At 29.4% G+C, this 26,818-nt stretch overlaps 4 protein-coding genes across 5 annotated transcripts; 3 read left to right on the top strand and 1 right to left on the bottom strand.

Moving 5' to 3' along the window:
• The first annotated feature begins 2,050 nt into the window (after nt 1-2,050).
• On the top strand, nt 2,051-3,941 carry LOC145763762 (EEIG family member 2-like). The gene has a single exon (XM_082575276.1). It carries the CDS (start codon nt 2,072-2,074, stop codon nt 3,203-3,205), a length of 1,134 nt encoding a protein of 377 aa, XP_082431402.1. The 5' UTR covers nt 2,051-2,071; the 3' UTR covers nt 3,206-3,941.
• A 5,471-nt stretch (nt 3,942-9,412) lies between these two features.
• Nucleotides 9,413-11,860, bottom strand: LOC145757292 (3-dehydrosphinganine reductase-like). Its single transcript, XM_082572429.1, has 7 exons — nt 11,541-11,860; nt 11,305-11,397; nt 11,076-11,178; nt 10,799-10,911; nt 10,459-10,531; nt 10,191-10,331; nt 9,413-9,897 (listed from the first exon to the last, which is right to left on the bottom strand). Exons 1-7 carry the CDS (start codon nt 11,835-11,837, stop codon nt 9,725-9,727), a joined length of 993 nt encoding a protein of 330 aa, XP_082428555.1. The 5' UTR covers nt 11,838-11,860; the 3' UTR covers nt 9,413-9,724.
• A 965-nt stretch (nt 11,861-12,825) lies between these two features.
• Nucleotides 12,826-22,840, top strand: LOC145750128 (carnitine O-palmitoyltransferase 1, liver isoform-like). 2 transcript variants are annotated; one of them, XM_082566088.1, is made up of 16 exons: nt 12,826-12,993; nt 13,267-13,341; nt 13,543-13,682; nt 13,811-13,973; nt 14,134-14,384; nt 14,606-14,780; nt 14,998-15,082; nt 16,270-16,481; nt 16,935-17,104; nt 17,912-18,161; nt 18,500-18,664; nt 19,167-19,301; nt 19,619-19,771; nt 20,392-20,505; nt 21,959-22,051; nt 22,125-22,840. In XM_082566088.1, the coding sequence occupies exons 1-16, from the start codon at nt 12,928-12,930 to the stop codon at nt 22,200-22,202; spliced, it is 2,325 nt and encodes a 774-aa protein (XP_082422214.1). In that variant the 5' UTR covers nt 12,826-12,927; the 3' UTR covers nt 22,203-22,840. The 2 variants fall into 2 exon arrangements, with proteins under 2 accessions (XP_082422214.1, XP_082422206.1); XM_082566080.1 differs by lacking the exon at nt 20,392-20,505 and adding an exon at nt 20,135-20,266.
• Nucleotides 22,841-23,385: 545 nt separating this feature from the next.
• Nucleotides 23,386-26,407, top strand: LOC145764182 (interleukin-1 receptor type 1-like). Its single transcript, XM_082575782.1, has 11 exons — nt 23,386-23,452; nt 23,614-23,667; nt 23,759-23,895; nt 24,187-24,343; nt 24,435-24,596; nt 24,893-25,036; nt 25,178-25,285; nt 25,352-25,461; nt 25,610-25,763; nt 25,925-26,040; nt 26,297-26,407. Exons 1-11 carry the CDS (start codon nt 23,392-23,394, stop codon nt 26,405-26,407), a joined length of 1,314 nt encoding a protein of 437 aa, XP_082431908.1. The 5' UTR covers nt 23,386-23,391.
• The last annotated feature ends 411 nt before the right edge of the window (nt 26,408-26,818 follow it).

Genomic DNA, 26,818 nt, shown 5'->3' with positions numbered 1-26,818 from the left:
CCTAAACATTTATTTATTTATAAATATCATTTAAGGTTAAGTCGAATCAAATCACCCTCTGCAAATATTTTCTTAAAATCGCTAATCAATATCCTAATTCAAGCAAATACCGCATTTAAGGCTCAATTGAAATTCCTATTTGTACAATCACTAGTCTAATGGTTTTATCTTTGTATATTCAGAAGCTTATGATAATACTGCGTGTCATTTGAAATATTGGAGTATCATCACGTTATGTGGTAATTCCTACATTTAAAGACAATCCTGTTTGTTACATATTTCAATTGTTTATTAGGAATAAAATAATTATTGAATTTTTTTTAATTGACATTTATAAACCTGAATTACCTTGAATAGATGTTTTTACAAGACTCTCCATGTTTTATGAACACTTTTTAACAATCATCGTAAAATAAAATATTTAGGCTTACAGGACTTCATTGCCAAAATCTTACAATAAATGAATACTAAAAACAACCAAAGTTTTCTAACATTGCACCAATATATTGGAAGTTAACACAATCATGTGAGGGAAGTTTTATTAGGGGCTATTGAGTTCAAATAAAATATTTTTTTATAAGAAATGTTTATTTATTGCTTTTGCCAGAAGTATCATTTAATTTTTGTAACAAAAAATTCTTGTAACAAGAAAATATTTCATGATTTACTAAGGGTTTTACCAAAGGTGGGCACCAAATCGTTAATGCGTTAAACGTTAAATAACGAAGTTAATTTTTTTGTCAAAATTTAACTTTTAAGTTAATTTTAAAAATCGTTATCGGACCTGTTAACTTTCGTTAAATTGTGCTTCCGTTAAATTAAGCCCGTTAACTCAATATTTTACAAGTAAATCCATGGTAATATAAGGAATATATATGTTTAAAATCGCCGTTTATCTGGTTTAATCGTCGCAATTTTTAAACGATGTAAGTAATTACTATCCGGCCACTGTTATTTGGGCATTAGGTCTAAGCCCGTTTTAAAAACTTCTTCTAAACCTTTTTCGTCTAGTTAAAACATCGATTAAGAAAAAAACTATTTTTTTTAAATCTTTTTTTATAAAAAAGGTAATTTCTTTGTTTGTTTTAATTAAATTTTAACGTTAACGTTTAACGATAACTTCCGTTACACTTGGTTTAATTTAACGAAAAAACGTTAGCGAAGTTACTGTTATGTGTAACGAATAACCATTTAACGAAGTTTCTTTTTCGTTTAACTGTGCCCACCTATGGGTTTTACGACAAATTTCCAATTTACTAAGATAACACAATAAAAGTTATCAAACTAAATTTGTCTTAAGGGTGTCCTTTTATAAAATTGTTAGAATAAATAAATTAATACATTCTAGTACACTTTACCACTCTATTATATTCATAAAATTATATTGCAATTGAGGATAAGCGTTTTGGCACCGTCGAAAGCGCGTTTAATATTTGTCACAAGGTAGTTATGCACCATTGCTCGCCTATACTTCACATTTTTTCCCGTAAGTTGAGCTGTAAATAAATTTGTGGCGACTTAACAAAGATTAGCGCATAACTTCATTCATATGTCAGTATGTTTACAACTTAATCGGTACCAGTCGCCAGCTCTAAATTGAATCAAAATGTTTAATTTAAGGTTTATTAGTTTGGTTTAGTCAGACAGCTTCAAAAAATATCGAGTCTGGTTTATTAAGTTATTTATTTTTAAATAATGACTATCTGACTATTAGCTTTTAAAAAGTCAAGGTTTTTTAAATTAAATATAAAAATTAAAAAAAAACAATAAAAAACGTACGTTTTATGCGGTTTTAACTAATGATCATTAAAAAACAATTAAATATAGGCATAATTGTTAATTAAAATTCGTTGTGTTATTGAACTATTGTCCGATTGCAAAAAAACCATGCATGTAAAAATAAGAAAATTTTAAAATAAATAAAACCTGTTCGTTTGTCTTATGTATAAATTGTTAAAAAGCTTTAAAATTGCTCAGAATTTATAAGTTTTAATCCCTACTGCCCTATCTGCCATCTGCCATTAAATTACATTTAACTTTTTTCAGGTGGTAAAATAAAAAGTTTGTTGATATGAGCTTTTTGAAGCCTTTAGTAATGACGAAAAAAAGATTCAAGTTTCAAGTGACCTTAATGGTCGACGAACTCAACGAGGTTCCTTTTGTAACTGGTGTTTTGTACTGCAAGCTACGGCTTAAAACTGGTGGAACTTACGTCGAGAGTACAAGTCGAGAAAACGTCAAAGAACATTCTGTTTGCTGGCGATCACGATTTCAGTTTTCATGTAAAATGTCTGCAGACCCTAGCACTGGTATACTAGATCCTTGTGTTGCTAGGATATCTGTTAGAAAGGAAGTAAGGGGTGGTAGAAGTGCTTCAAAAGTCGGTTTTGTTGATTTGAACCTGGCGGAATTTGCTGGGTCCGGTCAAACGTCGAGACACTGCTTGCTGGAAGGTTATGAAGACAAAAACCGTTTAGACAATTCAATTTTAAAGATAGTTGTTGGCATGCAACTTCTCTCCGGCGATCCTTGTTTTAAAATCCCAGCCGTGCGTGATGTTGCTCTTCAACTTCCAGACAGCACTCAATCCCAAAGCATTGGTCCAAATAGATTAGACAGTGGCAGCAGCGGGTTTGGAAGTTTAACTCGCAAGTCACCGATGTCAAGAAGAAGAGCAGATGTCCCCGATGGATTTAAACCAGGACATTCCCGAAATGCGAGCTCCACAAGTCAACAATCAAAACATTCTGACTATAGCTCTCAACATTCTAGAACGCCAAGTAATATAAGTCAAGCAAGTGGTTCATTTGACCACAATGCCGAGCACGATTCAGCATTGAGTTCAAATAGTCTCCTTAAATCTCCTGCCAGACCATCACAAACTCCTTCAAAACAAATGCCTCCACCGAGACCCCCCCCACCTCACCCCCACAACCTAAATTTAGAATCAAGTAGGATGGGTGAAACAAGGGTAAGTGCAGATGATGTTGTCAGCAAATTAATGGCTACACAAGACTTTACACAAAACAGTAGCAACTGCGATGGAGATAACCTTCAGTTGTATGTGTCCAGTGATGGATCAACCGCATTGGGTGGCCAAGCACTCCATAATAGGGTTGGCTCTGGTGTATATCATCCTGTGTTAATAGGAACTACAACTTCTGCAAACAAAACTGGTCAGTGCGTAAATTTTAATAAAACGTAATGGGATTTGTAACATATCTTGGACCAGCTAGAAAAATTGGTAAGACAAATTTGGACAATAACAAAATATTTTTCCGTTTTTTTTTAATATTTATTCATTGGAATTGGTGTTCAAAGGTGAATAAATTGCATGGTGCCAGTGATTTTTGTATTTAAATATGAATATAAATGTATATTTAGCTATACATTCAACAAAACAATAAAATTGTGATATAATGAGGGAAAAAAAATTCTGTGTGAATTACAAACTTTTTGAATAATTAACGATTCCTAAAAGTGAGCTTTAAAAATTTACATTTTATATATTTCTCTTAAATTTTGCCAAAAACTTTTTATGGTTTATGCTTAACTGATCGACCTTAACAGATTTTTTGAAGTGACTTAAGTACCACTTTGGGGAACTTTAATTATTGGTTTAATGTTTAAAAGTTATACTTACTAACTATGCCCGTTCAATGCCAATTTATATCATATTTTTGACTTGGTGCTTTTACTTTCAGACATTTTTAACTTGTCAGGTTTACGGACTTTAAATAATAAAATTTAATTGAGCTTAAATACAAACTTATCAAAATAATATTCACCTTTTTTTAGATATTACACATGTTTTTAGTTTTACTCAATATTTGTTAATTAACTAACTAATTAAAGTTTCATATTTTAAAATGTCGGATTAAATTTTATATTTTCTTACTTGTAAAAATGACATTACAAAAAGGTTTTAATACTTAGTAAAATTTACTAAAACTGTTCCTATGATGAATTACTTCTGAACGGAACTTTTGTTCAATTATTTTTTTTTTTTTTAATAAAAAAAAAACGTTTTTCACAAATAGAATGTTAATCTTTATTTGGGTAATTTTACTGTTTTTTATATATGTTATTTTTTTCTGTAGAATGTTTAATGCCAATGTATGGGTTTTCTATACAAATATGTTATTCAGTGGTTGAAAGAATATTTTTTGTTTATATTCAGTTATTTTTTGTTCTTTTTTGTAGTTTTAGTATCATATACTTTCTATTTTTTTGTCATATTTTTAAACAGAAGCAAAACATATCAGTATTTAATAACTTAGATAACTATTCACTTTTATATTACAATTCAGTATATGAAAAGTGTTTTAAAGTAATAATTGAACTGTTTGGATATGGTATTATTCATGTGAAACAGAAGCACCATTACTTAAGTAATAAAACTATAGCTGGCTGCTTTTTTGTTTAGATTCTTTTAAATGCATTCAATGCAAATAGAACTCGAGTAATAAAAAATGCAAAATAATTTTAAAACATTTGGTGTTTATTTTTTTCTGGCAGGTTTAAAACATTTTAAAGATGGATAATATGATGTGTATTTAATGTGTAATCATGTGCAATTTATACTGTATATATTTTTTTTGATTTTTTAAAATATTTAATAAAAACGAAAAATGTGAAAAATTGGTTTCTTATGATTTGTATTAAAACCATAAAGCAGGATTATTATACAATAAGCGACTTAGCTAATTATACAAAGGTTCTATTAATATATAAGCTTTAAACTGGTAATTTAGTTTCTTAGAAAAGCACAATTTCCTATAATACGTCAGCTTTCAGTTGTGGTTATTTTTAGGTGGATTGATTGGCTGTTTATGTGGGTTACATGGATACCAGGTAAGTTTACTTTCATTCTGTTTTATCTAAACTAAGAACCTAAAAAAAACCCATGCTGTTTTTGTTTGCTTTAGATTAAATAGTGGACATTCGGAATCAAAAATAAATATTGAGCATCTAATTTTTCAAGCTACATCAACCAGAATATACAATTCAATATTTTTTCAATGAAAGAAAATTAAATGGGTAAGTTTTAAAATTGTTTTTTCGAAAGCGGGTTTCGTTAATAAAAATCAAAGATGGATGATAATTTCTTCATACTTTTATGCAAACAATTAGGTGTACGATTTGTGTACTGTTCTCTATAAATATCATAAAATTTTCCTTTTACTAAACGGTTTATTGGATCACATGAACGCATTCATAAACACCACTAAAACTTCAATTCTCATTTCCAAAAATAGGAATATTACCGAGTTTTTTAACGGCGAAAATTTTGGTGGAATTATCTATGTCATATGACGATGAAAGCACGTTTTATTTTTGCTCTAAACAAGACAGAATATACCTGTCAACTTTGGCAAATTTCACGCTGTAGGGCACGTTACGTTCTATTTCGCAAAGATTAAAGCCAGGTGTATAATAAAGTAGGGTCGTTAAAATAAGTACATGGGTTTCAACGTTACGTTATCAGCACAATATTTAATTTCGATGCCAACTGAAATCATGCGCTTCGTCGCTTTTATATTTCATGACGTATTAAGCGTTTTATAGCAGAAAAATTTCGAATAATTATTTTTACTGTATTTGGTAAGCTGGGTTTAACAATTCCAACTGCTTTTACTATTTTTGACCAGACGTTAAAATAGAAACTGTTGCCTTTTATTATGTAGATCACGTATAATGTTTTTAATACATAAAATTTTAAATAAAGCAAACTTAGAAAATTTTGCATGTAAATTATCAATAAAAAATAAATTAAAATGTCTAGTCTATGTAACTAAAAAAATGGTGTAACATTTTGAAATTGCTTTTTTAAAGCGTGGTATTTCCCCTACTCTCCACTGCTATTAAATTCCAAATTCTAATGTTTCTTTTGGATACCAATGTTGATGTTATGTTTTCAGCAGTAATTTGATAATCCATATGCCCTTGTTATTATGTTAAGTAACAAAGTGTAGTCTTGGGATAAGCGTTACTAGGTAGTTGCCATAAATAAATGTGCTGTGTTTTGTAAGGGTACTTCGAGTCGACACTTTTAAAAATAAGCAAGCTTAAAGTGAAAGCATATAAATAATAACACCAACGAACTATTTTAAAATACCTCTGTAACGGATAATTTAATTTAAAATTTGTTGATTTATTTAATACCGATTCAACACGGCTACTGTGTAGTGATTTATCATAGGCTAAAACATTATGTTGACAGTTTTATTAAGTCACGGGACAATAATTAACATACTGTGTGACTTGCCTGCTACTAACAGCAACGAGGCATGTTAATATCAAATAAATTATGACATTGACAGAGAGAGGAAAAGTATTTCATATTTTTAACCTAATAACCTTTCATTATACCAGCAAATATTTTATCGAATCACAATAGGCCTTTAAACGCCATATTTTTATTTCACATTTCTTGGCTTTGTTAAGTTAAAGGCGTGACTTGAAGAATAAAGCAAACCGGCCGGCGCGTGTTTTTATTTAGCCAAGGTTTGGTGTATGACCTCCAAAAGCAAATACTTCCCGACGATAAAAATAGTCTTAAATTGACGTTACCGGGTCACGCGCTTTCCTAACAATACCCAACGTTATATAACAAAAATCTAGGCCCAAACGGGAGAAATTGTTCTTATTTAAGCAAGCACAAAGCCGTAACTATTAGAAGTAAAGTTGTGTATTTGCCAAGTCATCCTACATCGGTAAGGCAACGTGGCACTGATATACTATTGTTTAAAATTTCGTTTATCAGTCATGCGATCATTAGCTATATTTTATCATTTTGTGTTTAAATCCGGCGTGTTTTGCATATATTTTGACGTGCTTTGCATCATATAGTGCTGTAGTGATATTTGACATGCGATTGGGTGGTTTATATATTTTTATTACGCTTAAAATGCACTACCTAAAATAACAAGAAATTCGACGCTAAGTGACCAATAAAATTTAGAAATTTAAACTATGCCTTGCAACAATAAATAAACTTTATTAAACGCCGTTATTGCATCAGCTGAAATTGTAAAATTACGTACTTTGCCTTAGGCATATCCAACACGCAAGCTAAAATTAAATGCGATTTATAATTTTATTTTTAAAAGGTAAAATCAATTAATCAAAGGCTAATGTTACTCGGAATTTTCAAGTCAACGCGAACCCTTCGAAGCGCTGACGCGGTGAAATTTTGAAATACCATCTTGCCTACGCAATTTCACATATCAGGTTTCGATAGCGTGGAATAACTTACAATAATATACCGTAAAAAACAAGAAATTTCACCTTTCAAAATCGTGTGGATATATAATTTTAAAAAATTGATTGATTTGAAGTATATGAGTAATATAACTGTGTTTGTTAGTAATAAAGTTTAACGCCCGTTAAACCTGTTTTAAACCTCTCTTGGTTACAACATTGAATCAATACCAACATGCGTGCGCCAGTAAATAAAATTGAACTTTTTAAAAGTCCATTATAATTCCTATCGACTATTTGTGAACTTTGGACAAATAGGCAACCTTTTCTATTGATCTTTTAGGGGAATATTCACACGGAGATTTTCTTGGTAAGTACTGGGTTGATTATATATAATAGGGTATAATACCTGTTATGTATTTCTAGGGGCTTATGAAATTACGAAGTAGGTTTCGTATTTCATAAATCAAAACATGTTTTCGAAAACTACCCGTGTGTTATTTATCTAACTTTAATATTTCGAAATTTTTAAACAGAAATTTTCGGTTTCAAAATCTTTTTTGTGCAATGGTTTGTTAGTTTTGCGCTGTTGTGGTTAGTTTTGTTAATCTATGTTGAAGGAGTAACAAAATTCTTCGTTATGAATATTTTATTTAAACAAGTATGCCCGTGTGTATGAACTTGTGATGAATGATTTATAATTTCATATTGTTAAAAGTAAATTTAAAATATTTATAACAATTTATTTTTCCTACCATTTTGTATTTAGACCAATATTTTATCTTAGTTTTTGTTACTTAAAATTTAGTGTTATGTAATGATATGTAAGTTACACATATGTTCCATGCATTATAGTTGGACTTTGTATATTATAAATCATATAATAGGTGATAAAAATATGATATTAAATAGCTTGCATTTTATATTTTATTTGTTTTAACAGATCTAACCTTTAGCCAACCTGAAAATGAACATACAATACCAGTGCCACATACAAATACTCTATGTTATGCCATGTTCATAATATCGATCGATATCCAAAACTCATGATTGAAATATTGAAAAGCGCTGAACAACTGCTCAAACAATATTTATGTATTTTGTACACGGGATTATTTATCCTGAATGGATTGGTTTTAAAGCTTTTCAGTGTTGTGGTTTTTTCGGTTAAAGAAATTTTGGCTTTTTATTTCGTACAGAATTGATGGGATAATTAATTGACTTCCGATTGCTTGGTTATGTCTGGCGAGTTGTTTTACTTTTTCTTGAAACCTTTTTTGGCATTTCATTTTTAGAAAATTAAGATTTTATGGAACTTTGCGTCGTTTCCGATTTTTTACTCTTTAAAACCATCACGTAAAAAAAACAAATATTTTTAATTTGATAATCAATGTAAAATAATAAGTTAAATCTTTTAATGTCATTTTTAATGTTTGGTATCTTATTCCTACTAGGTATAATCAAGAGCCAGAAAGGACAAATTTTTTTTTTCTTATCTAATGTTTATTTTACACGTGTTATCTTAACATTTTCTACATTATCAACCCATGTTCGACCAACGGAATATATTCAACTTTCAAGATAACATTCACCACACATCCATGTTCAACTTGGTTACGCTACCACATTTTTTATTACATAAGTCTATAATCATGGACATATTTGGTTTAGTCATGTTTGGTCTTAAGATTAAAAAATTTACATCATTTGAACTGCATTTAATTAGTGGTCTAGGGGTAAATATGACCTGAGACTGTCAGGTATAAATACTTGTAAAATAAACATGTAAACACACTTAATCGTATTAAGTATATAAGCAGGAACTCGTTTAAAACATATTGGCTATATTACCAACATACTTACCGTTTTTTTAGCATAAGAATAATCGCTACCCCATAGAGCCATTACTTGTGAAACGACATCTGGATCTGCTCAGTCGGAAATACGTCATAATATATAAGAACAGGGTAAGGCTTATAACGGAAGGCTAGTATTTTGCATGATTATAGTAACAAAATTGTAAACGTCTCATTACAGTCATTATACACCGACAATTTATAGCAAGGCATTAAATTACAGTACACTGTGTCTTTGGCGACATCACGCGGCAGTAAGATTTCTCAATTTCTAACCTAATTGAATTTATTTGCTTTCATATCATGTCTTTATAACTATTTAAAATAACACTTCAAATAGAAAATTGAGAAATTATTTTATTAATTACCCATTTATTTCTGTGAAAATCTAGTTTAAAATCACATCAGGCAACATAACATAATAAATTTCGTACAATTTTTTTTCAATTATAGTCCATGCATATACAACAAAAAACACTAAAACGTTAAGCAACGGTGGCTAAATATAGAAGTAACGAAAGAAAAAGAAAAACACCAAAACTAGTCTGAAACTGTAGCGCTTTTTAATATGCAGGTAAAGAAAAATAAAATACTATGCTTTAAAAATTGACTTGAAAAACAGATAAAACACAAGCAACAGTGAATAGTTTTAAATACAAAATTCTTCATTCACTTTTTGGTTCGACAGCAATTTCACGTTTCGCAGCGCATTTTTCAACTATCCCGTCGAAGCTTTTTAAGTAAGCCAGTGCAACAATACGGAGAGGGCTCATGAGCAAAACTTGTAGAAAAGCATTTAAAGCTGAATTACAGGGAGACATAGCTGCAGATAATTGCCCTGCAGTAAAATAGCATTAATAATTTAAAGGCATAATTTAGAAAAGTAAGATAAGTATAACCAGCTAAGATTGGGTTAGTCTTACAATAGTGATGCATGCATAAATACAAAAGTTAAATAACTTACCTATTTTGAAAATATAGCTTAAAATTAATAAGACACGGTTTTTCTATTTTATTTTTTTCTTTATTGAAACATCAACATTTAAACCCAAATTTACTTAATTTTTTGTTCTCCTTTTTCAATATTCAGCAAACCATATCTACTGTTACATAGTTATTAAATATACTTACCAAGTATAAACCCATCCAATCCGACAGTGTTGGTAAATTCCCCTTTAACTAAATCGGTGACAATCCCCTTTCCAACCTTTTCTGCAGTGAACAGTCCAGAAGTTTCTGAGATCAACCTGGTTTCTTCTGGCTTAGTATCATCTTGAATAAAATAAAATAAGTTTATAAACTGAAATGGTACAAACAAAAGGGTTTCGCTAAAGCAACAAATTATACACAAGGTCACATCAATTTTCAAGTTGCATATAATTTATTTAAGAAATTTCACCTTCCAAATGAAATCCCGGTGTATCGGTGTCAGGTGGATATGCAACAGTTACAGCAAGATTGTATGGCTTAACCTGTTAAAAAACGCAATTGTAGAATATATTTCAAAAGTCCATTTTTAACTAAGCAAGCTAATTTATTATCAATGTGTTAGTTTTTAGACTTTAATGTATGCTAATATCAGTATCAGTGATACAATCTTGAAGTGACAACAGCACTCTTAGTCCAATTTTAGCTATATACTTGAAATGCAATAGTTTTGTAGAAGCGGTCTTGAAGGTAACATTTAGCTTTTAAAATAACTTGTTTATATTAAAACATTGGTGTAAATAAAACCATACCTCCATCTGCAGTGTTTCTGCTAAACCACGAAGAGCGAATTTAGTTGCTGAGTAACCACTATACCCATACACCCCAGTCTGACCGGCTTGGGAACTCAAATAAACTATTCTTCCTAAAAAAATAAAACAGTAAAAAAAAAAAAATAACCTTAAAAATCTAACTAGTTAAGTGTCAACACCACCAGCTTTTTATAATATGGCCACAACAAATGTTTTTTGGTTGTTGGTTACTCAGATCCAACAAAGACTACGGTGTAGTTTAAGTCATAGTTTATACCCCTTTTTCTTTTTTTCATTCCTGGTAATACAGCTTTCGTGCAATAGACAGATCCCAGATAATTGACTTTCATCAGCCATTCGAATTTGTCAACTGGAGTTTCCTAAACAAAATTTATTGTATATACCATGAAAACCATGATTGAAGTGAACTCAAAAAGGTTTTTAGTTTATAATTTAAACTAATACATGCTCTTATACAAATACGTTGCTTTAGATATAACAAATACTTCAAATGCTTCAGCATGAGAGACTCCAGCTGAATTAACCAGGACATCAACCGGGCCAAGTTTTTCTTCTGCTGTTCTTATTTGACTTTCAATCTGTTAATTTTTAATTAAAAATAAGTGATAATCATCAAGTCCAGTAACATAGCTTAAAAAACACTCCCAATAATAATAACAAGCTTGGGGTAAAACAAAGATGTCAACAAATCAAAGAGAAAATTTAACCAAGCCAAAAGTACCTCCTTGTATGATTTAGAAACATCAAGGGGAAGAATCATGCAACATTGCCTCTCTCCTCCTCCTTTAAGCTCCTTTTCCACCTCTGCTTTAGCCTCCTTTAATTTGTGCTCATTCCTGGCTGCGATAGTAATAAAGCCTCCTCTTCTCGCACACTCCTTTGCAACTTCCAAACCGATTCCAGATGATCCTCCAGTGATGAGAACGTGAGCACCTTTGAGGTTTAGTTTCGTTGGTCGGTTCGAAACAATAACAAAGAGCACAATTAAAATAATTGGTGCTAACAGCAAGAAAAACATTGTGACTTATCCTAAAAAGGTTAACAATCTGCAAAAAAAGTTTTTATTTATAAATTTTTATATTTTATGTTATTTTAATTTCTAGTCAATTTTTGTTACTCTATTTTGTAGCTCATCTTGGCGACTAAACACTCAGTGAACTGATTAGAGACAGTGTTAGGCAGTTAGGACCTTAAAGTAAGGTTAAACTTACAGACTTATTGTTCTTTTACTATATAGTCAGTCCATCTTTACTTAATAGTCAATAGTATACATGCCTGTCTGTTTATTTTAATACAACACACTACTTTTTTGATCTCTAGCTAATTAGTAATTTTTTTATTAATTTATAAACAAACGAACAAATTTAAACCCAATGTACAGGGGGAATCCCCATTTTTAAACGATAAATCGTGGTAAACCTACTTTTGATTTATTATTTGACTTCCCTGTCATATTAAACATAATATTGTGGTTATTAACTGTATCAATATGATCACGCGTTGCACGGTCTAGGTAAAGGGGTCAGTGAGACCCTCGGGCTATTTTATGAAATGTAATCTAAATCGCGTTGCATTTTTACTTGCATCAAAAAAAACATATGGCATCTCTTTTCTCTCGCTTTTTGCTTGCTTAGCAGTATTTTTATACATCATGCTGTATAGATTACGTCATGTTTTACAACTTTTCTATCCATCATACGAAAAGCAGTTTAGATAAATTATCAACAGAAAGTTTTCATGTTAATTACCCATCTAAAGTTGTGGGGATAAACCGCAAATCATTTATTCAACCAGAAAAAAGAGAAAAAAATTTCTCTTTTTTCTAAAGAGAGAGAATTCCTTCTTTGAACTTTGGACTTCTCCAATATTTGGAGTATGACGTAGGTCATACAGAATTTTCTATGTGGCCAATAACTGAATAACCTTTGTTTATTGTTCGAAGTGTCTATATAGTTCGACGCGTGAAAGTGTGTGGTGACATAAAATTTATAAAATAGATTTCAAAGAGTTGTTATTTGTGTATTTAGATCTACGCGTTTTAGTTAATTTTAAGTAAGTGAAACAGAAGGTTAAATAACTCGGTTTTAGTAAAGTTAGTATAAGCCAAAATGGCAGAAGCTCACGCGGCTGTTGCATTTTCGTTTTCCGTTACCCAAGATGGTTTAAATGTGCAGGTAAATGTTTCGTTTAAATAACTATAAAGTTTAAAAAATTTCTATGTATTCCTATCACATGTATTGCTTTTGACTTTGTTTATTTGTGGCATAAAATTTTAATTTTTAATTACAATTTTTAAAAATTTATGATCTCATGTGGATAACACTTTAAACAAAGCTTATCGTAATTGCTTATAGTCTACAAAATTTATTATGTTCAATTATTCCATATATCTTATTTACTCAATAATGTTAAACATCGTGTAAAAAACTATTTACCAATCTTTTTAGATTTCACAAGATGCAATCAGGGCGGTTTATTATTCCGGAGTAAGGTCATGGCGAAAAAGAGCCGTCCGCTTTTTGGTGACTGGTTTATACTTGTTGGTTGTTCGTGCTATATTTATCATCCCTATGTTCTAGCAAATATTAACTTAGTATAAGGACTTGGCATTGTTTGATGTCTGTGTTATACTTTACCTGTATGGTTAACCTTATTTTAACCTACATATAAATAATACCCTTTTGTTCCCTAATTTTTTGTGTTGAATTTTTTTTTAATTTTAGAACCGTTTTTCAAGTGGTGTTTATCCTGCTACATTTTCAAGTCTGGGTGTTTTAATTCTGACAGTGATACTGGGTCAAATGTTTAGTTATGATTTAACATACGGACTTAATCCTAAAATTCATCGGAATCTATTTTCTGTGTAAGTTACCAAAAAAATCCAAATATTTAAAAAATTTGTCAAAGTTAATAATTTTTTTATACATTTTATATTATGGTATTAGTTATCAGATTATTTTTTGGCTTATAACACACCCTTTTTTTTCTTAGTGATTCTAGTATAAGCTGGTACTTTTCTGCGATCTTATCTTGCGTGATAATTTGGATTGTTGTGGTGTTGATTATAAGATATTTATTGAAGCTTCTTCTATGTTATAATGGCTGGATGTTTGAAGGAAGGGGAAAAATGTCAATTTCCACAAAGTTGTGGGCGGTAAGTATGGCAAAATGTATTTATGTACTAAAAGTATATCAAAATATAAAGTTAGTGGATTTGGGAATTAAATAATAATGTTACGTTATCCAGATCACCCAATATCATAGCTAATTTTAATGGATGATATTTTAAATTATACATCAATATTTTTATGTAGGTTTGTGCCAAGGTTTTGGGTGGGCGACATCCTAAATTATATAGCTACCAAGCCTCACTACCTCGCTTACCAGTCCCAGCTTTAAAGGATACAGTTGCGAGGTATTTGCGCAGTGCCAGACCCTTGCTAAATGATGAAGAGTATAACTCCATGTGTGATTTGTCTGAAAATTTTCTTAGCACTATCGGTACAAAATTGCAAAGGTACTTGATTTTGAAATCCTGGTGGGCATCAAATTATGTCTCTGATTGGTAAGTAAGTTTTGTTTACTTAATATAACACAAAAATATTGAATTTGCATTCAAGAATTAATAAAAACAGTAAACACATTAAAATTTTAGCGATTTGTATAGGCGTATATAGGGAAAAAATAAATATTTTGGTTTTTTTGCTATTTGTTTATGGTGAATCACACCTTTACTTTAACAAACCACCATCTATATATTACACGACTTTTTACTACATTTTCAAGGTGGGAACAGTATGTGTATTTGTCTGGTCGCGGCCCATTAATGGTTAACTCAAACTACTACGGAATGGATTTGTTGTACTACACCCCCACCCACTTTCAAGCTTCACGCGCAGCCAATGTCTGCCACGCTCTGTTTGCATTTCGTAGCAAACTAGACAAGGAAGAAATAAAACCGGTAAGTCAAAGGTTTAATATTTGCCTCATAATGATTATTGTTTATTTTTAAACATTGTTCAATTTTTTCAAAATTTTATGCAAATTAGTATGTTATATATAAAAAAGGTTAAATAGTGTAGGCCTATTACAAATGACCATTTATTTGCATTGTTTTTATATTGATTATAAAAAGTACTTCTTGTAGTATTTTAAAATTAAATATTGATTTTTTTTAGCTCAAGGTGAATGGAGTTGTACCTTTATGTAGTGCCCAGTTTGAGAGATTATTTAACACTAGTCGAGTGCCCGGTGTAGATACTGGTAAGCGCATTTATTTAAATTTATTAAATATTGAATTTTGGGGGGTTATTTGTGCTATATGGCATATGTTAAAAAAGGTGTTAATTTAATAGGCAACTTAAAGCCTAACTGTACTTTATTTTTTATTACTAATGTCATACTTTAGTATTTTTTCTGTTGCCTTTTGTTATGTAAAAAAAAAAATTGTATATATACATTTAAAATAATATAAAAACTACTTTTTTTAATATGACATCAAAAAGGGCAATAAAAATAATATGTGTTATTACTTTTGTGTAATTATGTACATAAGAAATTAATTTAGTTCACTGTTGAAATGTTTAACCTAATTTCAATATGTATGTCAACATTAAGTAATGTTAGATCTTGATTTATCATTGCTGTGAGCTGACAAGGTCAATTAGTTTTCCTTTCACCTTTTTTCTATCCTACCAGCTGTTAATCCTTTAAAGCCTTCACATTATTTAAAAAAGTTTTAATTAAATTTTTATACACTTGCTGTTTACAATTTTTAGGTAGTGAAATTATAATTGTGTATAAAACTTGTTTTTATTTTTGTTTTGTTAAATTTAGGTTTGTTTTTACACTTTTTGGAATTTAAAAATGAACATACCATCTATTGTTTTTATTTAAATGTTATCATCAGTCTATTATTTTACTAAGAAATAATAGTAAATATATGGAGTAGCGACAATACTTGAGGTCTTTCTTCTAACAATTTGAATAAGTTTGCCCTTGTCGATTATTTGACATTTGTCTGTAGTGTCATATGACAATATTTAGTACTTTTATGTTTGATGTTCTTTTATTGTGTTTGCTTACCTGTTGGTTTGTCCTATGATCTAGTCTGTTCGGTGCAAAGTACAATTTAAAAAAACTAACAATACTCTTTCTGTGTAAAGTGGGTTTTTATGTAACAGTGTGTGTTTGATTACTTATGTAACCCCTCGTTATGTAAACATTATTTGCTCCTATTTTACATTTGAAATTAAAAAATTTATTTAATTCACATTCGCCGATAAGTATCATAAATAAAAGTAGGTTAGATTATCAAAAATTAATTAGGCATTTTTATTTAAAATTATAACATTATTTTAAATATATATACAAAGCAAAATTTTCTTTTTATATGCTTAATGGAAAACTTAAGTCATATTTTTTATTAATAATTTCATAAATACTTTTAGATGCAATCCATCATTGGTCTGATTGTCGACACATTGCTGTTTACCACAAGGGCCGATGGTTTAAGTTGTTTTGTTACAAGAACGGGGTTTTGCTGGAGCCCAGCGAGTTAGAACTTGCTTTCGAGGCAATTTTGGATGACGAGAGTTTACCTTATGAAGGGGAACAACATCTTGCTGCCTTAACTGCTGCAGAAAGAACACCATGGGCAAAGGTGAATTAGAAATATTTCTTTCGTCTGTATAAAGTTTTATTAATATAAATACAAAAAATTATTTTCAAAATGAAATAACTTAAACAAAGTTTATGCACAGAATGGTGTGAAAAATTCAACGCTAATAAATTTGTTTAACAATCTTTTTGTTAACTTTTATTGTAAATTAGCACCTGAATTATTGTGTACTAGATATTTTGCCATTTCTAAGTAGTCATTAATAAAACCATATATTTTCTCATAGTATATAGTTTTGTTACCATTACCAAATAAGGTTACTTAAAAATGTCAAAGCATTCTAATCTGCGTATTTATCACACCAATTGTACTTCACTCCTAAATTTTAAAACAAATTAAAGTAAAAAAAAGTAAAATATTAACAACTTGTTGGTCAAATATCAGAAAATGCCAAAAAGCTCAAAAAATGTTTAACTTATAAATTGACTTTTTCAGGCGAGGTCTTTGTATTTTTCGGATGGGATTAATCGAAGATCATTGCACGCAATAGAGAAAGCTGCTTTTGTATTGGTTTTAGATGAGGAAGAGTTTGTAGTAAATGAGGGCGATTTGTCCGGCCTTACTTCTTACGGAAGATCTCTTTTGCATGGAAAATGTTTTGATAGGTAAAAGAAAATAAAAAAATCAAAAAAATTATTGTTTTGGAATTAATATTTTATTACTTATACTCGTTTAAGTGCTTTAATTGCCTTTTGGCCTTTAGACATTTTAAATATTTAAAAAGTTTTTAAATTTAATATAACTGGCCCAAAATTTATTTTTATTACATGAATACTGAAGTCACTCTTGAAATTTTTTTTATTTTTAGCAATTTAGACCTTTAGACTTTTAATTATTTTTTATTCCCAATTTAAAAAATAGTTGGTCAAATTTAGCATCTAAAATTTTTTTTAAATATGCAAATAGTATGTTGGTATGTCATAGGCCTGATTTAAAGTCAATTACTAATATGTTGATTACATTTATGATTTTTAACGGAAATAAGAATGATTAATTAGTTAATCAATGTGATTACCAGTAACTTCTATTTAAAACTAGTTATATTTGTTACTATATAAAAACACGAATTTAACAAAACGACAGGCTTGTTTGCTTGTAAAGAAAAACCTTAAAATAATCTTTAAAAATAAAAAAGTCTGAAATAGCAATGACAAACTGTTGTTATGATAATAAAATAATTAAACTAACAAAAGAATCTAACACATTACTGTGAAACAATATGTGTTTTGAAAACTTTTACATAACTACACAAATATAATGTCATATATTACAAAAAAGAATTTTAATTATTTTATTGTTTAAATTTTTAAATATTTTTTCTTCAAATAAAACAGTAAATGTATCACCATTTTTTATATCTTAAATTATATATTTTCTTTTACTAATTGATTTTAATTTTTATTCGTTAACAGATGGTTTGACAAGTCGTTCAACGTCATCGTTTACAAGAACGGAAGATTTGGGATGAATGCTGAACACTCCTGGGCTGATGCCCCAATTATTGGGTACCTTGCTGAAGCTGTGTTGGGGTACGAAATCATGGGTTACGAGAAAAACGGGGAACAGAAACTTATGGGATACCGGGAGAATGGGAAAGTGATCGGGGAGCCAATGACAAGACCACTTGCTCCACAAAGACTGGCTTGGGACATGCCTAAACATGTAACTATATTTGACCGTTTTTAATTTTTTTGTACAAGTTTCTTTGTGTAATAATTTAATATGTAAAAAAAAAAAATTAACTCTCGAGTTTAAAATAAATTATATTTAATTTTTTGACTTAGATATTTTTAGGTTTGTTTAATATATATTGCCTTAATGCCAAGATTTTGTTAAGCAGTGCATTGCTAAATTATGAGTAAGAACTGAAATAATTGTTCTTTACCTTATGATATTAAGGCCCAGTTATATTTACTTATACCAGATTTTGGTACTAAGGAATTATAAAATTGGCACAAAATTTATTATATTAATTTTTAAATGTTTTTTCTTCTAATTAGTGCAAGGAAATGGTTGAAGCCAGTCTCAAGGTTGCAAAGAACTTAGCTGATGACGTCCACCTTCATGTTATGCCCTTCAAACACTTTGGAAAAGGTTTAGTGAAAACTTTTAAGGTTTCTCCAGACGCCTTCATTCAAGCAGCTTTACAAGTGGCACATTTAAGGGTAAGTACTTTGTGTTTATTTAATTGTACAAGTAACTAAAAGTTGATTATCTACACACGGTGTGATGTATAATTGGTTGGATTTCAATTTTAGAATTTTCTATTCGTTAAAAAATATAAAGATAACTAAATTTGACATTTATTTATTGCAAATTAAACTGTCTGTCGAATGCAATAATGTTCTTTTAGTTAAATACAGTAGGTTGCCTAAATGTATTGCTAATTCTAAATTTGTTTTTGTCTCTTGCAAATTATCAAATATCATTTTTTAATTTTTCCTTTTTTGTTTAATATGATGCTAATATGTTTCCTTTTTCTAGCAACATCTGTTGCTTATCTTAGCATAATTAAGACTGCATTTTACCATTTAGTATTATTTGATATTTTTATTAGGTAGATCCTTAAAAATATCATATTTATTTATAAAATACCTCACTTACATTCTATATTAAACAACCAATTTTGTTGATGATTTGTAGTACTAATGTTTATTTTATATACAGGACAAAGGCAAATTTGCACTGACCTATGAGGCTTCCATGACAAGATTATACCGAGAAGGAAGAACAGAAACTGTGAGGTCATGTTCATCCGAGATGACAGCTTTTGCTCGCTCTATGGATAACCCAGATTTTTCTGTAAGTTGTTTAATGTTACTTACCTCGTTTTTAATTGAAGTATCTCAATTTAATTATTTAAATTTTATTTTATTATTTATGTGTATATAATGTTTTGTTTTTATGTGCACAATAAAAATAATAAAAACACTTTCTATGCGGGTCATACCATAAACTTATGTCCTTTATTCTATGTATTTAAACACTGAACATAATGTTGACGTGACAATTATTAGTTGAAATATTAATCACCATTTGACATAAGTAATAACTTTAAGTATTATATCTATTTCTTGTATTTACAGAACGTGAATCAATAAAATTAATTAAATTTTTAGGCTAAAGAGAAGCATGACTTGTTTAAAAAAGCTGCAGAGAGACATGTTGTAGCTTACAAGGAGGCAATGGCAGGACAAGGTATCGATCGACACTTGTTTTGTCTTTACGTTGTCTCTAAATACCTCAAACTAGACTCACCTTTCTTGCAGAAGGTAATTTAAATTTAAGATTAAACTAAATTGTGTATAGTACCGCTTCTTAAATTGGTGTAGCTCTTTAATCTTATTAAATAATTAATATTTTAGTATAAGAAAGAAGACTAAATTAATATAAAAATTGGTTATAGCAATAACATTAAAGTTAATATGACTTAAGATTAATTAATTTAAATGCAGGATTTAATTTAATGTAAAAAAAATTATTTAATTTTTTGGAAGTATTTAAACATAATTAACTAAGTTAAAATAAGGGAAAATGTGGGTTCATTATTTTCTGGCTTTATTCTGTTATTGACTAAGATTAAGTAAGTGACTTTAAAACATAGAAACAAAGTCTAAGATATTTGGGTAAATTAGGTCCTTGGGGAAGAGTGGAGTTTGTCCACTTCTCAGACCTCTATGGAGCAAGGTAAAGTGATGGAGCGGGTTAAAAAAACAATATTTAACCCGAGTTGCACTCTAGAATCTTCCGGGGGAGGGTTTGGCCCGGTGAGTAGCTCCCGACCCCCGCATCGTAGAAAAATCGCGCTTTTTTTTAACGGGTGCTGTAGCTGTGCATGCAATTAATTTATCTTTTGCTTTCTCACTTTTTTATCTCTTTGTGTGGCCGTTAGGTCTTAACTGAACCTTGGCGATTGTCCACTTCACAAACACCACATCAACAAATAATGCGAATTGATTTGAAAAAACATCCGTCATTCGTGTCCGGAGGCGGTGGTTTCGGCCCGGTATGTTTCTAGGTTCCACGACTTAAACAAAGTGTTGTGTGTTGGAATACTTGGTCTTTTTTGTTTAAATGGGGTTATGCGTGTTTGGTTTTCTATGCTGGCATGGAAAAGTTAATGTTATGATATTATTGGCATTGCATGTGCTTTGTTCTGAACTTATCAACCTTCTAGGCTTGCAGTTGTGTTAAATAGCAATTAGATTTCATTTTTTAGATCTTACCTTAGTATAACTTACATACAGTTTGACTAGTTTTTATAAACAGCACTGTAAATGATTAAACTTTTCAGAGTTTTGCATGAAGTATTTCATTTGCTTTCTCAAAATGTTTATATCAAATAGATTGCAGAGCATTATACAGTTTTGCGCATGCAAGCTCAAAAATTTAACGAAGTTTCACAACTTATAGAACATGCATTTTGTATCTAGTTTAAAAAGTACTAAAACTTAATTTTTTTTAAAAGATCAGTTTTTAAAAATGTAACAGCATGGTTAAATCTTTGCTTAGCTTTTTACTAACAACTATTAAAACAGAAATACAATTTTAGTTTAGCACTACTTTTAGTTATTTATTCAGAAATACAAGTATTTTCTATCTTCCAATGATTTAGTACTAATAACAAATTTTAAATAATTTGTCTGATTTCAGTATTGGAGTATTGCTTGTTTAATTTTAGATTTTTCAAAGTTTTGTCATTGTAGATTAATTCTTGGTATAAGTATGGGTTGTGGTTTTTAATGATATAGCATGGAAACCTTTGACTGAAAAAATGCTTTGGTTTGAATATGATAGTAGTATAAAGTGCATGATATATGAAAGTAAATAAATGGGTATGTGAAATTTATTAACATGAATTTAAGTTTGTTTAAGGGCCCACATTTCAGTTTATATTTACACTCAATATTTTTTTCTACATTTTGGATTTTTAGTACACATTTTAAAGGTTACACACATCACATTTCTTCAACTACTGCTCTAAATTGCATGGCTGATTTTAGTGGCTGACATAATGTCAAATCTAATTTACAATTATTAATTTTAAATTTTCAACCAATTAATAATTAATTTTTTTGGTGGCTGCATTTAATTTTAGTGCGAATAGTTCAAAAAATCATGATTTTGTAATTTTGTTAAGGTGGGTTTATGTTACTTTTGCTTTGCTAAATTGCCTTAGTTATTTTACAAATTTGGTGTGTCCAATTTGCATGCCAATAATATCAAACTGTGTGATAGTGTGTGAAAGTGTGTGTTACATTGTGTTTGGTGTTTTTATTATTTTGCAAAATTTAATTTAATAATTTATTATAAATATTTATTTAAAAACTGAAAAAACAATTAATAATTGTAATTTATTGATTTATATATTATATTGGCAACATCTTTAAGCAATCTTTTTTTAATAATTTTATTTAATTTGTCACATTTTGTTGAATCCTGTTTTACCATATATATAGGTTGCTGATGATGGTTATGGAGTCAGTTACATTATTTGTCATGAGAATCTAATCATGTTTCACGTTTCGAGCAAATATTCCTCACTTGAAACAGTAAGTTGACCAAAAACTGTGAAATTTTTTCGCGATTTTAAAATTTCTATTTTTTACAAATAATTTTTTTTAGGATTCAGAGCGTTTTACGAAGAATATTGAGAAGGCGTTGTTAGATATTCGTGATCTATGTGAAAAAGTTAAAAAATAAACTCTATATTTTATCAGCGTGTTAAAGTTTTATGTTTAAACGTGTGTGTGTGCTTAAAGTTTTGTAAGCGGGTATAATAATATTAGATATTCTTTTAACAAAGCTTTGATATATTTTTATCAGAAAATTTTTAATAACTTTTTTCTTCACGTGCAAAACGGAACTATAACATTAAAACTAACTTGCCCCAACTAACAGTTTTCTTAAAGCCATTCAATGCATTTTTTTCTGCGCTTTAGTATTTTAACGCTTCCAATCTTTATATTTTCATAAGACAAATTCTTTATGAATTAACTAGTTGCTTTGTTCAATCGTTGTACGTTTGTAGTTTTTGTTTTAATTTATTAAATAACGTTGTATCGTCTAGAAAAATTCTAAATTATTGTTCTAACTGCACATATGTAAAGTATTATATTGGCTTTATTAACAAAAAAACACAAAAATTCTATTTAATTATTTTCCTTGATTTTGCATGGTGTTATTAGTGTCTGTTTTTTTTTCTTATTTTTGGTATATCCTCGTAAGTCTAATATCATAAAATTATAAAAAAAAATCCAGTTTTGTTTTCAGTTTTGTTTTGCTGTGATTAATTTGGTCGATGATATTAATTGTTCCAATAAACAATTTTATTATCTGGATCTACAAATTTTTGATTTAAGATTTATTTAAAGGCCCTATACCACGTCGAAATTAAAGTTTAATTGAAAATATAAAAAGTCTTAAATTACTATATTTAAGTATATAATCTTGTTGCATACATTCTCTGTACATAAAATCCAAAGTTGAGGTTAATAGTTTTTTGATATTAAAAAAGGGCGTACGTCAACCCAGTCGAATTTAAATACAAAATTGTAATACATTTAACTTAGCAACGATATAAAAGCAGCAAATAAATTACTAAGGTTTTTGTGTATAAATTATATATTTTGGAATTAGGTAAAAAAAAATTTACGGTCATAAAAGTTTTTTTATTAACATGGTCTTACATTACAACATACGTTTTCATTGTTTATAGCGATAGCCTAGAAATTTTGTGTCGCGTTTTATTTACCCATTACGTAGTAAAGTAAAGAATTAGGTAATTATTAATGGCAAGTCAGGTGAGTAGCAGTGCCAAGGCACTCTAAAATTTCCCAAGTTGAATTCGTACATTTATGTAAATGCGCTGTTGAGAATACAGGAAACAGTTATGATATTTGTACAAGTTGTGATATTGCTACAACTGTTATTATCAGTACATGCTTTTCAAGGTAAACTAATTTGTTTTTCTAATAAGTTTTAAATTGCTAACAGAGTCTTTAATTTAGACTAAAGTTAACATAAGTTTTTGAAAATAGTTAATGTAAAAGTTAGACAATAAGGTGTTAAACTTAAGCAACAAAAATGAGCTAGAATTATTTTATTTTATTAGATTTTGAAAATGTAAAAGGAAATCCCAATGTTGTGAGGTTTGAAAAGAACAAAGGTATTAGTCTTTAAACAAGGTTTACAAATATTACTAAACCCACGTTAAAGCCTGGGCTATGTTTAATATTACCACATGCTTTCTGTTTTAGAGCGTTTTACAAGAAGTGGCGAAACAGGATTTCCAGATTGTAATGCTTACACACAAAACACTTCACTTGCCATTAATTCAAAAGTTGAGACTCAAATCGAATGCAATTGCCCACACGATGATCAACTTTCAGTAGTTGTAAGTAAATACCTTTAAATTTAAAGTTACTTGTAAAATGACAGTTTTTATTTGATTTCACTGAAAACATCCAATTTTTTTAATACAATACACTTAGGCCTACGTGTAAAAATGTTGGCTGTATTCTAGCTTTATTTATTTAAAATAAATGCAATGGCAATAAATGTGCTAATGTAAATTTAAGTTAATTATTGATGATATAAAATTATTGTTGTTGCACTAAGTTTCCCTACATGAGTTTATTAAGTATGTTGTGAGAACAGTTTATTAAGTTTTACATGTTGTTTGTAGGCATGGTTTAACGATACTTGCAATCCGATAAGTAACAGCACAACATTGAAAGCCAAAGGCGAAAGTGTTGTTGTAAACGTTTTTGAAGAAGACTTTTATATAACACTGTATTGTGCAACCTTTAACTGCATTGAATTAATCACAATTCATGCCACATGTAAGTACACTCTGCTATTATTAGTATATATCTAAAGTTATAAACGTTTTGTTTAGAATGTACTATAGTCTTTAATTTTTTTTATTTTAAGCACTTCAACCGACCACAGAAGGAATGTCAACTGGAGTTCAGGGATTTATTATATTTCTGATTGTATCTTTCATTGTACTTTTGGCTTTGTTTATTACGAAAAAATACAAGTCACGAATTTATTTGACCTGCAGAGATACGTGCGGTTCGAACTCAATTGAAGGTAGGTCAAACAACTTACTTTCTCTATCATTTTTACAATTTAATAAACGTAATGCATTAGGGTGTGTTTATCAAACAAATATTGCAACATGCTATTAAAACCACATAAAATTAATAAAAAGCTATACGCTAAGTTGGAATGTTGACCAATTTGTGATTCATTTTCGATTTTGTTATTTATTTCTGTTTGACTACAGATATCAAAATATGTTGGTATTCAAACGACCAAAATTTATTGCTAAACAAATATTTTTATGCCATTTTAATGCATGCCATTGCATTTTATTTGATTTATAGATGGAAAGGAATTCGATGCTTACGTATCTATTGGAAAAGGTGACAGCGATTTACGATTCGTTGAGCGAAATATAACCGACGTGCTTGAAAAGAAACTAGGTTACAAATTATTTGTTGACGATACAAATTTGCTACCACAGCTCGGTAAGCTATGTTACCCAATTTATGTTGTATTTTAAATACAACCTATTCCTAAAATATCTGTATATATATTAAAATTATTATTTAATTATAAACCTCAAAATAATTACTTTTTAAAATTTAACTTTGTTTTAATTACTTTAGATTACTCAAAAGAAGTTGAAAATAAAATGAACAAAAGTCGAAGACTAATCGTGGTTTTTACAGCAGCTTATATGACAAACGAATGGTGCATGTACTGCTTGGCTGAAGGTGTGCTTATCACTTTTTTGTTCTCTTTTAGTTTAATTACAGAACTAATTGTGTTTTAATAAACAGGTTTACGAAAACTTTTGGAGTTAAATATCCCAATGTTGTTCTTGATTAGTGACGTTTCAATTCAACGAGAACTCTCTTCATTCAGTTCGCTTATTGGTCACATTCCTACCGTAAGAGTTAACCTTATAATAAACAGAAAATTTAAACTAAATGATGCTGTGTATAATATGGCTCGTAAACGTTATTGATGTCTAATAAAAAAATAAAAAGTAAATCGATAAATACAATATGTTGATAACATTTTTAATATTTAAACAGATTTTTATGCCGTTGGTTCAAACACAAAAAGAATTTCAAAGAAATCTACGTCATCTTCGCCTTTTTCTTCCTCCCAAACATAAGAGTATGTCAATGAACAATGGAATGAGGTCGCCCATGTTAAGTGATGCAGAAAGCATCGACCAACAATCAAGTAAATATTTTTTTTGTGTTTTACCTAATTTATCACCTGAAAAAAAACGAACTGTAAGTTCAGAATATTTAAATAATTTTCTGCTCTTTGGTGTGCAATCAAAATTTAAACCGTGTGTTTTTAATTGAAAATTATCATCAGAAACCTCAATTAAATTTTAGTGCATTTGGGCTCAGATTACGGCGGGACAGAAACCAAATATTCGTTTGGTAAACCACCAAACTCTCAACAGCATGATGACGAGATTTCTATGAATGAAATGGAAGATAATATCAATGTAGGTTTTGGTTTTAAATTTCTTTTAATCATTTTATGTTTACAATGCGTAGCCTAGTTACAATAGCCATTGTTTAACTTTTACCGAAAATTATTTGCTCGAAAACGCTATTTTACCGACATTGACATTTGCTTTTTAGTAGAATTCGTAAATTAGGTAAAGTAGTTTTCGGTAATTTAAAAGTATCTAAAAAAAGTACCCTAATACTTTTGTATGCCTGCTTTTCAGTAAAATTAAATCATTTTTAACCAACTAGCAAATGGAATTCGACGAAGATGGTGGGAACGATCCAAACGCGATAACAGTTCATCAATATCAACCAAGAAAAGACTTCTACAGTATCACATTGACTGGTGATCATACTTAAATGACTGTTTTACTAATATAAATGTTTTAATTTAAACTGTTTTAATATGTTGTCATTTTCATGCATTTAGTATTGTTTTAATTATTACTTTGTTTCTATATTCACTGAAACTAAACTCGTTTTTGATTACTAAAATTATTTCCCAAATATTGCCAATTTAGACATAATTACCTCCCCCTAATTTAAATACTTTTTATAATATTTCTTTTTGATTATTTTGCATTATATCTTTAATGTTTTTTGACTGAGTTATGTTATACAAAAACTAATCAATAAATACTGCTAGTTGTTTCATCAAGCGCGATTTTGCTTTTTTTGTTGTTAAGTCATAACTGCATCTTCTTTAATTTGCCTTGTGAATATTTATATTTTTAATAAGTTTCTATTGTTGTGCATTTTGGTAGCAAATAA

The sequence above is a fragment of the Corella eumyota genome, chromosome 1, assembly GCF_963082875.1.
Source record: "Corella eumyota chromosome 1, kaCorEumy4.1, whole genome shotgun sequence".
Lineage (NCBI taxonomy): Eukaryota > Metazoa > Chordata > Ascidiacea > Phlebobranchia > Corellidae > Corella > Corella eumyota.
The sequence above is the reverse complement of the archived record's forward strand: the minus strand, read 5'-3'. Positions and strand labels throughout refer to the sequence as shown.

Bases quoted from the DNA above. Each gene is read 5' to 3' on its own strand.
- LOC145763762 (XM_082575276.1), top strand. From the start codon at position 2,072: ATGAGCTTTTTGAAGCCTTTAGTAATGACGAAAAAAAGATTCAAGTTT.
- LOC145757292 (XM_082572429.1), bottom strand. From the start codon at position 11,837: ATGTTTTTCTTGCTGTTAGCACCAATTATTTTAATTGTGCTCTTTGTT. The intron at 10,912-11,075 runs GTATAAACTATG...TTATTTTTTTAG, and splicing joins AATGAAAAAAAGAAAAAGGG to GAAGAATAGTTTATTTGAGT. The intron at 9,898-10,190 runs GTAAGTATATTT...ATTTTACTGCAG, and splicing joins ATTGGATGGGTTTATACTTG to GGCAATTATCTGCAGCTATG.
- LOC145750128 (XM_082566080.1), top strand. From the start codon at position 12,928: ATGGCAGAAGCTCACGCGGCTGTTGCATTTTCGTTTTCCGTTACCCAA. The intron at 13,683-13,810 runs GTAAGTTACCAA...TTTTTTTCTTAG, and splicing joins CATCGGAATCTATTTTCTGT to TGATTCTAGTATAAGCTGGT. The intron at 20,267-21,958 runs GTGAGTAGCTCC...CCATATATATAG, and splicing joins CCGGGGGAGGGTTTGGCCCG to GTTGCTGATGATGGTTATGG.
- LOC145764182 (XM_082575782.1), top strand. From the start codon at position 23,392: ATGATATTTGTACAAGTTGTGATATTGCTACAACTGTTATTATCAGTA. The intron at 25,286-25,351 runs GTGTGCTTATCA...TTTAATAAACAG, and splicing joins CATGTACTGCTTGGCTGAAG to GTTTACGAAAACTTTTGGAG. The intron at 26,041-26,296 runs GTAGGTTTTGGT...TTAACCAACTAG, and splicing joins AAATGGAAGATAATATCAAT to CAAATGGAATTCGACGAAGA.